At 38.1% G+C, this 17577-nt stretch overlaps 1 protein-coding gene across 7 annotated transcripts in view; it reads right to left on the bottom strand.

Moving 5' to 3' along the window:
* Positions 1-17577, bottom strand: part of LOC141909562 (uncharacterized) — a 43498-nt gene that overhangs the window by 7090 nt on the left and 18831 nt on the right. For all 7 annotated transcript variants that reach the window (XM_074800018.1, XM_074800020.1, XM_074800015.1 and 4 more), the window contains 13 exons: positions 12396-12572; positions 10879-10941; positions 10250-10413; positions 8930-9163; positions 6434-6561; positions 5796-5915; positions 5175-5391; positions 4657-4759; positions 3790-3920; positions 2782-2898; positions 2421-2517; positions 1257-1378; positions 725-817 (listed from right to left, as the gene is read on the bottom strand). In XM_074800018.1, the coding sequence (XP_074656119.1) occupies positions 725-817; positions 1257-1378; positions 2421-2517; positions 2782-2898; positions 3790-3920; positions 4657-4759; positions 5175-5391; positions 5796-5915; positions 6434-6561; positions 8930-9163; positions 10250-10413; positions 10879-10941; positions 12396-12572 (1766 nt within the window). The remainder of the gene's footprint in view (positions 1-724; positions 818-1256; positions 1379-2420; positions 2518-2781; positions 2899-3789; positions 3921-4656; positions 4760-5174; positions 5392-5795; positions 5916-6433; positions 6562-8929; positions 9164-10249; positions 10414-10878; positions 10942-12395; positions 12573-17577) is intronic.

Below are 17577 nucleotides of genomic sequence, written 5' to 3'. Positions count from 1 at the left end.
GTTAGTCGACTAGTCGAACTAAAGGAAACCGAATGTCCGTTAGTCGGAACTATATTCCGGAAATAGTTCGAAAATCAAGCGCATTCGGTTATTAGTTCCGACTACTAGTCGACTAGATACGGAAACCAAATTTGGCCTTAGATGATTACTAGCCAATCAGATATCCCGTTTTATATTAGCGCCGGGTTTTTCCGTTTATAGTTCTTCCTTGAAATTTACCTCCAATTATACATCGAGCAATCTGATTGGTGCCGCAAGTTCTCGTGTGGCAAAGCTGCACATACGTACCTGCGTACCCGGTAGTGCGACAGGGGTTCGTGCCGTGGCTGAGTGTAGCAATGCCATCAGATTCGAATCCCTGGCCGAGGGAGGATGACAAACTACTAACTCGAGGAAACATTTTCGGTCTTTGTAATATATTTTCGTTATTACTGTGGAATTCTTCGCCATGAAAACACTATAAGGTTTTCTGATAAATATGAATCATGCTTATGTTGGCCTGAGACTGCCTTGCCCAATGATTGCGCATATAACAAGTAAAAGGCGTTCGCAAGAGTCTTCGCAACTAAACTTTAAAGTAGTTTTATCGGGCGAATTCGCACCTGATGAAGCCACTATGCACTAGTAGCGAAAGCTCGTGTGTAAAATACACTAGTTAAACTATAAAGTACTATCCGTCTCGTTTCATTTTTCAACAGAATCAGTGCCACCTATAATTACTCACGTGGATTACGAATTTCAACTCATTTTCGGTGATGAGGTTGTGGTTGATGATCTTCAAAGCCTCTTCCAACTCCGACAAATTCATCTCATAATCCTACAAAATTGTAAAAACATCGCACTTGTACACACTTTTCATTATAAACATTCTTTTTGCGAGCGCTATTCGTATGTAAAAAAAGCAAATTGAACGAATGTTGATGATGTCATTGGGGAAAATTAATCTTTGAAGACAGCCATGTCATAGGAAGATTTTGTGCAGAGGGCTATCTTTTCTGAAAGGGCATCCAGGGGTAATTTGATGATGTCTGAGGGGGAGATCGTGAATGCAGCAACCTTTTCCGGATGTTGAGAAGACTTAAGATGATTTCATAGGGATGGTAGTCATCTGTTCTGGAAATTTCTATACGGGTAGTTTGATGATGTCATAGGGTGATTTATGGAGGCAGTTATCTCTTCTGGAAGTCTTCAAGGGGGTATTTTTGATGAACAGCAGTGGGGACGATTTGTGTGCACAAGATGCCGCTGTAACTCACCGGCTGAGGATGAAGAGTTTGAAAGAGCAAACTCTGTTTTCGCTTGTACTCGTCTCTGATTCCGTATGTCTGCTCCTGCTGGTGGATCTCACGCGCGTATAAATTCAGAAGCGTTCTCTGGTCTACGGGAAGTAAACAAATAAAAATAAAGGCGTGACATGAGCATTAACATAGATACCGACCTGGAAACAAAAAAACTCCGCTCGGCACTTTCGATATCAGATTCAAATTGTTCCATCTGACTTGGATAATTTTTCCGTTTTTTTTATCGCAAGTGAAATAACGATTAGTTTATAGCTGCCGCACATGAATTACACATGCGCAAATCACAAAATATAGGTTCGTACATGACTGGTAAACTACTGATGTGTAGTCGGTTTTCGAAGCGACGAGGTCCAAGTTAAAATCTCGAAAAATGCATTGATATACTACAGCACAACGTATTTGAACAAAAGGAAATACGGTTGAACCTCGTAAATGCGATTCCGTTTTAGACGAAACCCATTTATCGCGATGATTTCCAGCAGCATGTCCCAGATAACATCAGTTACGATTTGTGTGTAATACGAAACCAGTTTTAATACGACAATTTCACTTTTGCCCGCAATGATCAACGAGGCTCAACTTTACATTTTAGGCGAATTTATTGGGGCGTACTTAATTCTGGGCACGGCACTTGACGAGTATAGGGTACTAGATTCCGAGTATCTAATTGTGGATTAATGAGTTATGTTGATTTTCTTTTTCAACAAATATAGCCGAAGTGTAGATGAGTCGCCGCCATTTTCTTTGTTTCAGGTATACCACCCAGGGATACCATGCTGTCTTAGCGCGGTAAGGCGGGTAGAGTACCCAAAATTGAGTTCCTTGGATAAATGTGCCGAGTACCATACTCGAAAACGAGTACATTTTCGTCGATAAATACGGTACTCATATGGTACTCAGAACCGAATTCGTTTTGCTAAATTCGCCTAACTATTGCTGAAACATTTGTCTAAGGTTTATAGAGGCGGACATTAAGTTAAGCGATATAAGTGATATGATATAGTGATATACGAAGAACCATCAATCCACCTGGGTTCTTCCCTCCTCCTATCATTTGATTCCACCTACTGGTAACCCCCACCCGTATTTTTCATCCCCATTTATTGTATGATTCATTACCTTCCAAATGATCGATTCGTTTATCGATCTCGTTCAGCTTGTGTCGTATCCGCGATATTTCCAAATCTAGCAACGCCACATCCGGGTCACTACTCAACTGTCAAAACAAAACGCCGGTGAAAATTACCGCACAATTTTTCGATCTCAAGAAAATTCATTCTTTGCTCATTTTGACAAAATTTCGAACACAAAATATTCAACAAAATAATTTTCAGTATTCCCTCTTTGTATACGCAAAGAGTTTCACTGCGCTGGCAAGCGAGGAATCACGGAGGCAACCGCTCAATCAAAGTCTATGGTTCACGTTTGACACGAAGAACTTGCTCTGGATGAATTTTTGGAGGTTAGTTTTTCCACTTACGAGTTTCAGTTTTTTCTGGTCGAGTCTGTTCACGATGTCCTGGTCAGCTAACGGAGGTCTGTTCTTCCAGACTGTTCCGGAATCTTCCGTTTCCAGACTTTCGTCTTCCGAATTGCCCTGAACACAAAATACAACATCGGGCTTAAGGCAATTTTGTCCACAATGCGATCCCGTACACGGCTCGAATTGTATGCTGTGTCACTGCCCAACCCTATGATATCATCGAAATATCTCCTTGCATAGACCTTGGAGTAATCATTTGCCAAATGATTACTCCAAGCATAGACACTTGTCTTCAAGAATCGGTGACTGCTTATACACAAGGAAGGCTGTCTTTGTCTCTGTGTCGAGATAACCAAAATGAGGACGAATATTATATTTCATTGTGATTTACGCGATTAAACTAAACAAGATATGCTCCCTCAAAATTTTCGACAAAATCCCTCGCCATTCAAATTCATAGAATTATTGAGCACTAGCTCTCAAAATATGACGTTAACAACATGGAAATATCTCATTAAGATGTTTAGTGAAATAATGGGGTTTCTTGTTGACGAGCAACGACACATATATAACCAGTATCAACTACGTAGCCGTCTTTCATATTGTCATTTCAAATTAATATCATGAATTCAAACAAGTAATGTAATAGCTTGACGAAAAAGATTTGTATCAAACTAACATTTACCTCTGACATCAGTAACTAAGTGCGTCATGCAGTTTACGCGACTTCTAAACGAATATTCATATAATACTTATATGAAAGATCCCCCTTCGGCGTTTCGTTTTGAATTAAATCGTTACGTAATTTCATGATGTCATGGGGGAATATATGGAGGCAGTCATCGTTTCTGAACGGGTCTATAGAGGAAATTTGATGATGTCATACGGGCTGTGATGTAGGTGGCCATCTTGTCTCTAAAGCCGAACTTTGGGGCTAGAACTAACTTGGGGACCCTTTGGAAATTTTGGAACTATTCAAGTATCAGAATATCAGAAACTACTAACGTTTTTAACTGCGTTTCCGTTCTTATTCGATGACTCTCTTTTCTTGCCGCGTTTCCCGGAGTCGAATTCAGTTTTCGTTAAGTCCGGAAAATCGCGGCGCGCTAAACTCGATAGAATTGTCAGCCGTCTATCTGTAAAATTGAGTATAAATAGATTCAGTAAATACATGTCCCTCGGTTTTTATGAAACCTAGTTCCACAGTTCCACAGTCCTAGTTCCACAGTGTAACCCTATAACCATGGTTGATCCTGGTTGAATAGTTTTATGGAAATCCCCATCCCACTGACTTGTAGAATATTTCACAGAGTTCGTGTTCCCCAATTCCACAGTTTTAGTGAACCCCGTTCAACAATTTCGGTGGAACCGAATTCAGCAGTTTCAAATTCTACCTACTAGATGTGTTCAATTATTTGGAAGAAGGTTCTACCCGTACAGGTGATGATGTTATATGTTTTCATGCCACTCACGCATTTTAGGCGTTTCCCCTCATTGATTTGTGACAAGGCTCAATGCGTGTTTTTGTCGGATGTCTCCTCCAGAACACAGATGTACCCTTGAATTGATTGTCTTGTAAAGATAATGATGCCGAGGTGTAACCAAAGCTAACCTGAATTCCATCTACGCGTGACCACATAGACTAATAGAATCTGCAGTCTATATATAACACGACGAAGTAATTCGTCATCACTTCCTAAGCGTCATTCTAATTAAGCAGCTGATTCATCGTTAATCGATGATCGTAAAATGATTCCCTATCGATGAGCAATTAATTGATATTTACTGATAACCAATGATAAGAAAAGTCACTGAAAAAGCTATGCAATTAGTCAGTTATTGATAGATAATTAATCGATGCTCAATTGTTACCTTGTTTCTCGTTCAGTTGTTTTTCTAATGTTTCGTATTTGTCGTGAAAGTCGTGGATTGTGTACAGCAGCTTCTCGATTTGCCGGTCGGTCGGTCCCTCCCCCTGATGATGAAAAAATGAAATGGAAATACCGGCATTAATACTACACGTCGAAACTTATCCTATCATCGTAAGTGAGGATTCCTCCTTATGCAAGCGAGGATCCGCCAGGTGTCGCTAGTAGCTGCTCGGTTTCCTGGCCCTCGATTTCTTCTACATTTCAGACTAATCGAATAAACTTTACTTCTCTTCTAGTAGATCATTTAAAACTATACCGAATACCCGAGAGAATAAAAGTGAATTTCCCATATTTCTCGTTTGATTATATTCAGATTCGGGGATCAAAAAACCCGGTCAGAAGTTCAAAAGTCAAAATGAACAAACTTTTGACCAACGAAGACCGACCGTCAGTCACGCCAACTGGTGGTGAGCTCGATAATTGGAGATTGAATTTGAAATATTGCAAAGAAAAACTTACAGCCATTTGAACGAGGTTCCGGTCACGTGGTGCGCGCGTTAATACGGTCATGTCGCGCATCATTGAATACTCGTGTTGCGTCAGTCTGCCACCAGGTGGCCTACTTTCTGCCAACGCTACTGTCTGTTGTTCTGAAGTCACGATATCCGGGAACTTCGGCGTCTGCTTGGAGATAATGGCGTCGAATATGCGTTCGTAAAATGGCAGACGATCAGGACTGAAATAGAAATAACTTGTAGGGCCTAAGGTCACATCAACTACAAACTTATGATCTTGACCTTTTACATTGATAGGCCTAAACGAGTCGAGCAATTTGTGACGTGTTTGGATCCACCAGGTGCGATAGTGGCAAGTACTCTTATCATTTTCTATGGCAGTAGATTCCACTTGTTGCAACTGAAGATCCACAAGGAAGTCTTAGTATGGGGGTATCAACTACTGTGGCAATACAGGATTCCACTCGTGACAAGTGGGGATCCACCTGTGCTTAAAGGCAGTCGGAAATCAACTACTGTGGCAATAGGGGTTTCCACTTGTTGCAAGGGAGGCTGCAGTGTACAGTGGGATATCAATGCTGGATTGCCCTTTCGGTTTGCATCACTCCGTAAAATGAATGCTTACTGGATGATACAGTATTTAGCCAAATAATCCAACGGGTCGGCTGCTACGCTCAACTCCTCGTCGACAGATGGCGCTTGTGGATTCAAAACCGGCCTTGGTCTACGCTTTCTTTTATATTCCCTGTAGAGGAAACAGATTTTAGATTCATAGTTTCTGCTTTGAAAATAATCGTTGCTGCTGTCAAATTGAAAACAACGAAATAAATCCTGGGGAAAATATGGCGGCCTCCAAGAAATTCTCTTATGACATAATTTAAAGTTGCCTTTTTGGAAGTGTCCTATAGAGGTAAATCAACGACGTCATCGGGAATTTTTGAAGGCAGCAATCTTTCCCAAAAGGATCTATAAAGGTAATGTCGATATTATCGGGAATTCGTGGAGCAAGCCATCCTTTCTGAATATGTCGATAGCAATTGAATCATGTAAGGGATTTATGAGGGTCGACATCTATTCTAGAAGAATACATAGGAACAATTTGATGACTGATATCATAGACGGATTCATGGAGGAATAGCCGTTTATCGTATTATGAGGAGTGGTCTGGAAATGGTTGTGATATATGTTGTATTTTTTCAACACTTTAACAGAGACCAGCTAGATCTATTTCTATCGTGTTTGCCATGGTTTAAAAACACTTACGGGGCTTCGCGAGCTTTTTTCCTAACTTTCGGCGGCGGTTTTCGCTTTTTTGTCCGTGGTTGTTGTTTTATATCGGGTAGACCCTCGATTCCCGATCGTCTCGACTTGTCCGATACGTGGCTCTTTTCCTGAAGTCAGTGAGTATTATCTAATATCAAAAACCATCAAAACTGACTGCGCTAGGCCACCTGATGTGCTCCCAAGTCAACTTGAAATAGACACCAGTCAGTAGTTCATTTGTCACCGAGAATACGTGCAAGATTTTCTTCTTCACACAAACATAATAGATTGATTAATTTCTAATGTGTTAAGTACGACAGGACATAAACAGAGCCTAGAAGGCTGTTTATCCGAAAGGTTGTTCCGAACTCTGACAATGAGTTGATGTGTATGTAAGTATGTATATGCATGTGTAGGTGTGTGCATATGTTTATGTTCCTTTTGTTTGATAACGTACTTCATGGATTATTCTCTTAATTTGAAAACATCGTTTACATTACTCGTCGCATTAAGTTATAGATACATAATGTGTTCTTGATACTTATACGTTTTTGTCATGATTTTTTTCTAAAAGTTTTCTTTGTTTTGTTCTTTTGTAACTCGTGGGGGTGATACATAACACAAGCATCAAGCTTTCTTTGTACCGTCATCGTATGAATATATAATGTAAAAACAATTGCAGTAAATAAACTTATTCAATGATAATAATTATCCTCCCCCGGCTGGGATTCGAACCTGATGACATCGAGATTGCCACGGTACAAAACCCTGCCACACTAGACCGAGTGCGCAGCTACATGCGCAGCTTGGATGATGTCATTATTAGCCAATCAGAAATCCCGTTTTATTCTAGCCCAGGGTTTCCCATTTATAGTTCTTCCCTGAAATCTACCTCAGCGATTATACAACGAGCAATCTGATCGGTGCCGCAAGTTTTCGTGCGGCAAAGCTGCGCATGTACCTGCACATCCGGTCTAGCGTGGCAGGGGTTCGTGCCGTGGCTGAGTGTAGCGATGCCATCGGGTTCGAATTCCTGCCGAGGGAGGATGGATAATAATATGAACAATTTCAAAAATTGAATTGATCGAAAAAAATAGGTACTGACGAGCATGTAGAGATTTTCATTCAGTGGATGGAAATGATGTTGCAGCGTACAGATATAATTCGTAAGGCCCGAAAGAATGATACCTTGTTTCTCATTTTCAAATTCCTTAAAATGGCGTTCATTTCTATCTATTTTCTTTCAGAAACATGAATTTCTTTAAATATTGCCCAGGCAGGCAGCATTTCATTTCTAATAAGAATTGGAACTCTCTTTGTTTTTTTGTAGCTTTTACAATATGTGTATATCAAAGATAGGCTTGCGGTATTCACACCAGAACCGAGTCTTCAGTCGATGCTCGATAGCGCAGCCATTACCATAAACGACACAAAACTATAAGAAAACAATACTCTGAACATTCGAGAAACAGTTATATTTTTAGGTTTGACGTATCTGTTCCTGCGAACATGGTAATTTCGATAATGCACGTGTTTTTTCCCACTGATTTGCCAGTGTGGGTATAAATACCGGGTACTGAATTTAGCGGGATATAATCAGCAATACACAGTGAAAAAGGAAGACCTTTTGCTAATAGCGGTGTCAGTGGCGCCCAGTGGGCTTAGGGGAAGAAATTCCTTCGGCCCTAAGTTGATTTAAGGTGCCTTAAGTGGAGCCAAGCGGGCACGGGGAAAAGTCTTGGGCCTGTGCAACGACTAAGAGAAGTGACAGTGAAATTGAGCGCGCTAATCGGGATTCGAACCCGGGTCTCCTGGAGTACGCAACCGCGCTAACCAGTAGACCGATATACTTAGTCCACTTTTGGCCAGATCCTTTATGCGTAACACTTGCGAATAATGCCCTAAGTTGATACGAGGTGAGTAATACGTTCTAGCTTGAACATTTATTGACACCTCGAAAAAAACACATATAATGCTTGATATTGTCGACAATAAATTATATAACATATGTAGTAACATACATAATTTTAAGAATAAAACTTAGTAATTTTGAAATTGAATTGAATTTACCGGCAACCAGTCTAGCCCGCTATACTGATGGCGTTGTGCACATCCTCTCAAAAACAATAATTGAAATTTATCAAATGTGAAATACGAGTTATGAAATATACTCAATTACAAATTAAACACCAACATTCACTTTATTGTAACTGCTATTTTTAAGCGCCAATATCGATGACGTAGTGCACATCGACTCAAACAGAACCCCTTGCATGACGCATACTACGTATGTATCAATGCATATGAGCAGTCGTAATGGTTTTTTGCAGCGTTAAAAAATCCCGATCCTGCAAATATTAGTATAAATGGCGCTTAGCGGGTTGAGAGCAAATATTGAAACTACTTATAATCACCCGAGTGACCCACAGTGAGGGGCGCTCGCCTGAGTTGAAATTGGATATGCACCCATTGGGTTGAGTTAACGTTCAAACTTACCGGCGATTTGATCACTATCTCTGGCAGCGGAGGCACTCCGTATCCGGCAGCAGGCGAGTAACCATCGCGCTCGCTAGATGGCGTCGGTGTCGGAAAATAGAAGCTCATTTCGTCCTCTGATTTAGCATCGCGGAATTCGAAATCCTCGTCACCCGAGTAGTCATCGCTGCAGATATCTGAACCTTCTGCTTCACCGGGCTTTACGTCATCACCTACGCCACCTCGTGTTTTTTCCTGAAATCAACGGCATTTATTCCACTGTAGAAAAATGTCCACTGACAATCCTCATATGAAGTCATCGGATTGTTGGTAGAGTAATATGGAAGTAGCCATATCGCTGGAAGGGTAATGAAGGGCAATTTGATCAAGGCAAACATATTTTCTGGAATTGCCTCATCGGAGGAATTTGATTAGGTCATCGCCGACCAGTCATGGCTTAGATTGAAAAAAATTAAACAATCTTAGTCATATGGCCAATCTAGAAACTTAAGGCCAGTCTTGAGATTTAGTACTACTTTTAGACTAAAGCCATAAGTGCAACCGGGACCTTGGGATTGTTGGAACCAGCATGGTATAGATGTACCATATGAAACGAATTATCACTACGAATTTTTCATCGACTTTCCAAACAATCTTCAAAAATCAACTTTTCTGTAAAAATGGCGGATTTCGCATATCGATCAATTCGTAAATATCAATTTGCAAGTTGAAAAAAAAAACGATTTCTGAAACGATTAAAACCGAAAATGTACAAAATAACGCTTCGCCCTATACTTAGAAATCAACGTTCGGCGAGGCAAAGACGGAAATTTGGCGTAACTTGATTTTCTGTTCAAATTCATGGCAAAAACATTTTTAAACATTTTGAATTTGTTTTATTAAAGGATTAATTCTTTTCATTGCATAGATGTTTTTGATCTTAAAATAGGGATTGACCCCTTAACTTATTTGACTGATAGATTTCGTTTGATTTTTGTTTTGATCTGGCCACTTATTATCAATTCTCTACGTCTGTCTGTGGCTTTTCTACTCAAAAGGTGTCCGTCTCAAAGTTCCAAGGTTTCATAAAGTTTTTGCTCAATATTTCACAACAACAAATAAAGAATTTAGCACAGATAATCCCGTCATACGATACAAATTACTACAAGGTGGCCAAATACCAAAAATAGTTTCACAGGAGTTTATGAAGGTACATACATTGATAGTGATATGACGCAATCATGTTTTAAGAGATACAGTTTTTACATATATGTCGAGAAAGAAAACTAGGAATAATTACAGTATGTACATATCCTTCTATACATTCTATGGTTAACTCACCTGATCAGCTTCGATCATCTCCATCATCGATACTTCATCTTCGCCGGCTGCGGTTTTAGCGCCACCTTTCTTCTTGTTTTTATTTTTCCGTTTACCCGTTGGCTTTTTGTCTTTAGTCGTTTGTTTTTTCTTCATCGTCTGCTCTTTGTCTTTCGTCCGTTTCGCTGAAATTTCATTAAATCATAAAGAAAAGTCATTTAATAATCATTTGAAAATCGCGAAATTCTCTAAAGGAAATTCGTCCTTTTCTAAACGGATAGCCTACTATGATTGATAGCCTATGGCTGATTGAAAAGAATATGACACTCGATATCCACACTATTTCTCTTTACAGTTTACACTTTTTGATAAGAATCGCCAGGTTAAAACTAGTTTTTCGTTTTAACGCTATGTTAGAACAAGTGGTCGGTTTTGCAACGTAGCGTGAAAACGAAAATTAAAAAATGTAAAAAGAAAAATGACGCTTTAACGTCGGATTTTGTTTTTTTAATGTGGCCCTAATTAGGCATTGTACACACAACTGATATGAATTTTGAAAATTCAGCTGAAACTGTTTTGAAAATACTGGACGTATAAAAACACTGTCGAAAGACAAGTTCATTACCAGTTAATACAGTAAATCAACTTACGTTTTTTGTCCACAATGATTTCATTGCTGGATGCGATGAGTTCTGACGAACTGACCGATTTGTCTGGAAATATTCAAGAAGAAAATAAAAGTTATTTGTATATCGAAAATATCTAAGAAGTTGTGTCAAATTTCGTGCAATATCTTCATCTTAAAAAAGGAGAAAAATACGTTATCAAATACAGAAATAAATGTTATATTATATCTTTATAGTGTTGAATTTGTCAAATATTGAGTCAAATTAGATTTATAGATACTCTTTCCACAACACTACGGAAATCCGTCCCGCGTTGAAAAACCTTTTAGCTATGAGATGTTCTATTAGTCATTTTCAAGTGATCTCCCGTTCCCTTCTCCTACTCGCTCTACCCTCTCCTTATGCCAGAAATAATCGTCGGAAAATTCAGCTAGTTTTTTTCGGTGCGCCAATAAAATCCGAACATACACGCACGCGACACGTTACCTTTAAACAGCAAAGCATCGGCGATTACTCTGAGGTATTCCATCGCGAAATGTCTCTACACCCGTTAGCGACGTTAATAAGCTGTCCCGTAAAATTTCCGGCCCCGATACCGCGATCTTATCCACCTTTGCATCGGAGCCGCGTGGATTGAATGGTCGAAAAAACGAATTGAATCGATAGCGAATATAGACACGGTATAAACCGCCCTGTTTCTAAACTATCTGAGTCCGTCTGCCTTGTTTACAATAGAGCCGGTCTCTGTGTGTACGGAAACATTCGATATTTCCTTTCAGAATCGATACGTGCGCTGCTTATCCGATTCATTTCAATTAATACTCGCTTTCCAGGGCTTAATTTAGCGTCGCGTTCGAGCTAATGAGGCTTTTTATCGGGGTTACAATACGAGGTATTCAACTCCGGATTATTGGATCGAAAAGTTTCATATATTTAGTGGCGTGTGGCCGGTCGCGTGGTCTCCCGAATGGCGACGCCAGAGCACCGAATTATTTGTTATGGAAACCTGAGTGCGGTGGTAAGAAGATTTAATTTAGTCTGATTTAGCCAGGCAGCATGGAATCGGAGCAAATAGCAGCGCTGGGATTAGTCGCCATGGGTATAAAACTATAGAAATGAAAGAATCGAGAAGGTGCCGAATTTTTAGATTTTTTCTTATGTCGGACGAATAAGACGACATGGAGAAGGAGGGTTTGAGAAATTGTTGAATTTTATGCCCATTTCAACGAGCGTTGCTTTATGAGAACTCTTCATTCGACTGCGGCAATCGAGGTTCGCTGGTGCATATTCGTACAACGATGCCGGAATTCTCTAGAATTCAATTAAAATCTATCCATGATTTCGCAAATTCTGTATACATATTTGCATGCGCAGCGGTCAACTGAAGTATAACGTCATTGTTGACGGTCAATATGACGTATTTAAAAAAATGCGTATAGCAATTCGAAGCGCAGTCCCAGACGAGACTATCTACTAGCGAACCTGGTGGATACTCACGTGCCACAGTAAAGTGGTGCGCGTGAGAATCTCGAAATATTTACCTGCCCCCGATGGGGTAGCTTGCGTTTTCACACCCGGCCTGGCTTTCATCTGGGAGAGTAAATCTGCGGCCGTCATTCGGACACCAGGCGACCCGTCCTCGGCTTCGGTCTCGTCGTCAGACGTCTCCTCCGTCGGTTTCAGTACCAAACCCAGCTGTTTGTCCCGGGCTGTAGCCTCTATATTTGAAAAAAATAATAAACCATCTTAATGTGTTGTACGTGAATTGTTTTTTGTTTTGAATAGTTATTCAATCTTTTAGTTAATTCAATCGGCTCTAGATATGGAATTCATAGAACTCAACTTATTTCATTATAGGGGGCATTATTATTAAATCATTATTAACGCGTTCTCAAATGTTTTGATACTTTCTCAGTTTGTATCAAAAATATTGCCGATTTTTGGTCCTCAAGTCCTGAAAAATGATAGATTTACAGTGTACAATCGTACAAACGTGTCATCTATACCACAAAACACTTTATTTCCTGACCAATTTATGATGTTATGTGTGGGCCATAGACCTCAATATCTGCCTGTGATCTTAACTTTCAATTAAGATTACGTAAGCTACTCGTGCCCAAAACGCGGCAGGCGCACAATAGAAAGTTCCGCGCAAGGTACTTTTATTGTCGCCGACGTAGAGGACCGATATTTTGCTAATTGGATTCGGGAGGTTTAAACCTCCCAAGGTCAATTTACTAAAATTGTGACCTTCAGGGAGATTCTACGAAAGGCCGATCGTAATCAATTTTGGTTGAACTTGATACCATAATGCTCACTGGTTTTAATCTCAAACCATGTAGTCCATATTTGGTAAGTTGTAAATTACTTATAACCGAAAGAAAAACCCATTATTGGATCGAGTTTTTCCTAATTACACGAATTACTTGTAATATCTACTAAATGAAATGTATACACAATACCAATAAGAGCAACCTGATTTGATTCTGTTCGTAATTCATTCCTATATTTTCCTCATAAAAATCGGAGGCAGTATTTCTCATAGATTTTTTCAATAGCGTCATTTCAGCCATGGACTGTAAAAAAAACGTTACTGATTCCATGGTTTAGCTCGTTTTCGAGTAAAATATTGCATTTGATTCATTTCCCGTTGTGGTGTTGTCAAAGCTATATTTTCACAGTCCGATCAGTGATACAAATAGCTACTCAGTTACCAACGGTATAGCCAATAATCTACAGAACCACCCGAATAGCGAAAATTAGCCAATTGTACCAGTGATGCCAGTTTTTGTCATGATTTTATCGAACATGTCATTCAATAATCGATGTGATCGGGTAAAAACTCGCCCCGTAAAGGTCCCTTTCAGTAAAAATCCCCTAGTTAAATATACCCCAAGGTAAAGGCCCCTGGTAGAAAACCCGAAGAAAGATTTTTCAGTGTCTAGTTGGATGTTCTTTTCTTGTTCCTCTGTATACCTGTATACCTTCTCTATCAGATAGAAATGTTGTTAACTGCAACTATCCGTTAATCAAACTGTTGAATTATTTTTGATAATCAGGAGTGATGAAAAGTTAGGAATGAAAATTAAAGGTTTAGCTACTTGTATTTAGTTTAAAATCATGTGTTCTGCTTTAACAGATGCACTGTTTTATCTAAAAATATTATTTGACCCGAGTGCCTCAATCAGGGCTACATCAACAGTCCATCTCACTGATTACTTAATCACAAATAATCACCAGCCATTGAAATGTTTAATCCTCATATAATACAATACAATTATCTCAAATCTAAATTTCATGAGATAAATGCTCCTAGATTTCATAGGTTTTATTCCAACTGTTGCGACAGTCATATCAAAACTGGACTATTCATATCAATAGACGTTAAAATGGACTGTTAATATATGAAAAGTCTTTAAGGCCATATCATATATCTGAAGTGCGCTATGTTTTGCCTTGCAGTAATAATTTGATTTGTCACATGATTACTCCATATCTTCATATAATTTCCAAATAAACGAATACATTTCCATTGTTATGTTAAATGACATCAGCAAAAGCAAATAGACACAAACTACTACCCTTCTGTGTTTAGGATGGTTTAAGAGATTGGACGCCGATTGATACCAAAACTAGATTTCATGCAATCATTTTCTTTCTTTAAAATCGTTGCGAATTAACGCCTGAGTGTTCGACTCTGGACGAACGGTTAATGGAATTTTATCGGGTTAGTCTTTCTATAGCCGACTAGCTATTGAATACCAGTGATTAAGCCATAAGTAAATAAAGAAGTTACTTGGGATGTTTAATTAATTGATGACAATGTACAAGTAAAACCAGGCCTATGAGACACCCTGTAAAATGATATCATGCAAGATATTCATATAAGCGTATTTTAGTCCTGATTTGAATGAATGTACCCACATTTTAGGCAATGAATCGAGACTTGGTTTTATCCCATAGCGTCAGCGCTAGTACATGCTTGAGATGAGATTGTTGGTTTATATTTTGAACTTTGTAAAGAAGTTTTGTACATTTAAGCGTGAATGACGCACTGTGATGAACTATTGTACGAAATAACATATTAAATTCAATGAAAGAATCTTAATGTTCCAAAAGGAATATAAGTGTAGTTAAGATTAATAGTTCTTTTTTTTTTAATGAAAACCGATGATATAAAATAATTTAGGTTATATCCCCAAAGTAAAAATCCCCCGGTAAAATATTCCAAATATTTGATTTAACTAACATAAAATCAACACAATTTATTATGTTCAAAAAAACTCAACTCATAGATTCTAGATTTTATTGCACTTCTATTAACTGAAGATGATAGTAATGATGTATAGATGTATAATATGATGACCGAACGTTTGATGAGGAATAACTACTGTGGTTAGATACAATTCTCATTCTTAGGATACGAATCGGTTGATTGAATTCGGTCATTTAAACTACTGGCTAATTTACAGTGGTCACTATTGAAACGATTAGGCCTAATTGGAGTGCCCTTGAAATCAAGATAGATTCCTGTTGCGTAAATTAACTAATTTTCAAGCGACCACCTTCTATATACCGGTATTCGGTTAGCTCTTGGTTAGCCAGAAGTTTTACCATACAGACTCAGACTAGATGATTGAATTAAATCTTTGAATCAAAATATTGTCACTGGAGTAAATATATATTCCTTATTACACTTTCAGCAGTGATCATATTTTACATGTAAATTGAAGGTATTACTGTCATCTAAAGTTAATAAGGTTTTAGAATCGCAAAATTTAAGTTGTTCAAAACCAACATGAAAATGAGAAGAAAATACACAATATCCGTGTATGGTGAATAACGAGACAAATCCCACAATGAATTCAGCTAAAAATCAAATGTTCTACGAGCAATGTTTCGGCTAATGCTATTAGCCATCATCAGGCCCCCGTCAACATGAAAATATTGATACGTAAATCGAATCCATATCATAAGCATACTTATTATTGTACAAATGAAATTAGGAAATACGACAAATTAACAGTTCATTAATACTTAAATAATGCTTAAAGTTATCGCACAGTTCACATCGCTCGCAAGTTAAAAAGATTTCATCGCCAATTAAAATATATTACAAGCTCGAAGTTAAGATATTCCAAATTAAGAGTTCTTTATTTCTAATATTTTATCGCACAGCACAGTGAAATATACCACAAGTTAAAAAGAGTTATTTAGTTCGAATTAAAAGATAGTATGAATAAAAAGTTCATTAATTTCATTTATTCTATAAATTTATTTAAAGATTTATTTCAACAAAAGAGTTCAATGCACAGTTAAAATATATTGCAGTTTTATTGTGAATGAATATGTTTGAATAAATATCGTGCTTTCAAACGTTCTTGAAAAATCGCCAAGTGAGGATTTTACCTAGGGGATTTTTACCTACAACCATCTAAAATGCCCCAGGCCCTAAATCCAGTAGGTTTATGGCGAAAGGTTGAGATTAGGAATGTATTAGCAATATAATTTTTTGAAGCAGTATTTTGTCTCCCGATGATTTGATTTGCAGGTCAGACTTATTGTTGACCAAAGTTCTTAAAGTGAATTGCTTTAAAGTAATAAATATCAATGAAACAATATCATAAATTTTGAAGTGAGTTATTTTGTAATAATCCAATTTAAGTGCACTCCGATGCATGCTAAATTTTTATAAATTCATTTATAAATCTAATTTATACATTTTCCCTCCTCACTTATTCATTCTATATTAGTTTTACTAATGAACATAACAGTGGCTTGTGCCTAATGTCAATAAGCAGCGATTGGGTGCCGCCTCTCTGTGTTAATCTATCACGAAAGATTTAACTCGATTAGAGCCGCTGAAAACGTATTTCTTTGCAGCCTAGAGTTTATGCATACATGTTCTAAATCAAGACAATATGCTCTATATCAGAGCCTATACTAAAGCATGCACTCATAATTCGTTTAAGAGTCCGAGGCTTAATTGAGAGATTGTTATACAATGAGTGATTAAATGGTGGGATTACAATGGGAGAGATCATTTCATCAGCCACATCGTTGCCCCAGGGAGTTAGTTATATTCCTTATAGCCAAAATACCTTGACCATCGTTTTAGAGTCCATGACTCGACAGAATATAGAAATTTGCCCAGAAAAAGTTATGCATATTCCAACAAAAAAGAATCAACAAAGACTTATATTATTTGAATTTAAATGAAGAGACGAGTAGTACTTTAAAGGTTAAACTCTTTATTTCGACGCACGAGCTTTCGCTTCTTATGTATAGAAGCTTCAATGAGTGAATTATTAGAATTGGTGCATTTAGTAAATTTCGGAAACAAAACCTAGTCTTAAGAACTACAAAGTTTCAAAGAATTTTGTTCCCTTATGATATTGAATGGTGTGAAATTGAAGTGTCCCTAATGAAATATCTTTATGTAAGTTCAACTAACTTACTCAGTTAGTGATGATAGTTGAATAATTAACAAAATAATAGTTGGAATATCGTTTAGGACAAATTAGGATTTTACCGGGTAAGTTTTTTCCTAATAGGCTACCTTTTTGAAGAGAATGCATCCTGAGATACGTATACAAAAATTCGTTTGACACTAAATGCAGAGTTTTCACGGTAGAACATATTTGGACATCAATTAATCACGTGAAGGGGATGAAATGACAATTTGTCACTGCTGAGCTTATTTTCCTTCACTGAACTTTTTCT

The sequence above is a fragment of the Tubulanus polymorphus genome, chromosome 8 (assembly GCF_964204645.1).
Source record: "Tubulanus polymorphus chromosome 8, tnTubPoly1.2, whole genome shotgun sequence".
Classification (NCBI taxonomy): domain Eukaryota; kingdom Metazoa; phylum Nemertea; class Palaeonemertea; order Tubulaniformes; family Tubulanidae; genus Tubulanus; species Tubulanus polymorphus.
This window is presented reverse-complemented; position numbering and strand designations above follow the sequence as displayed.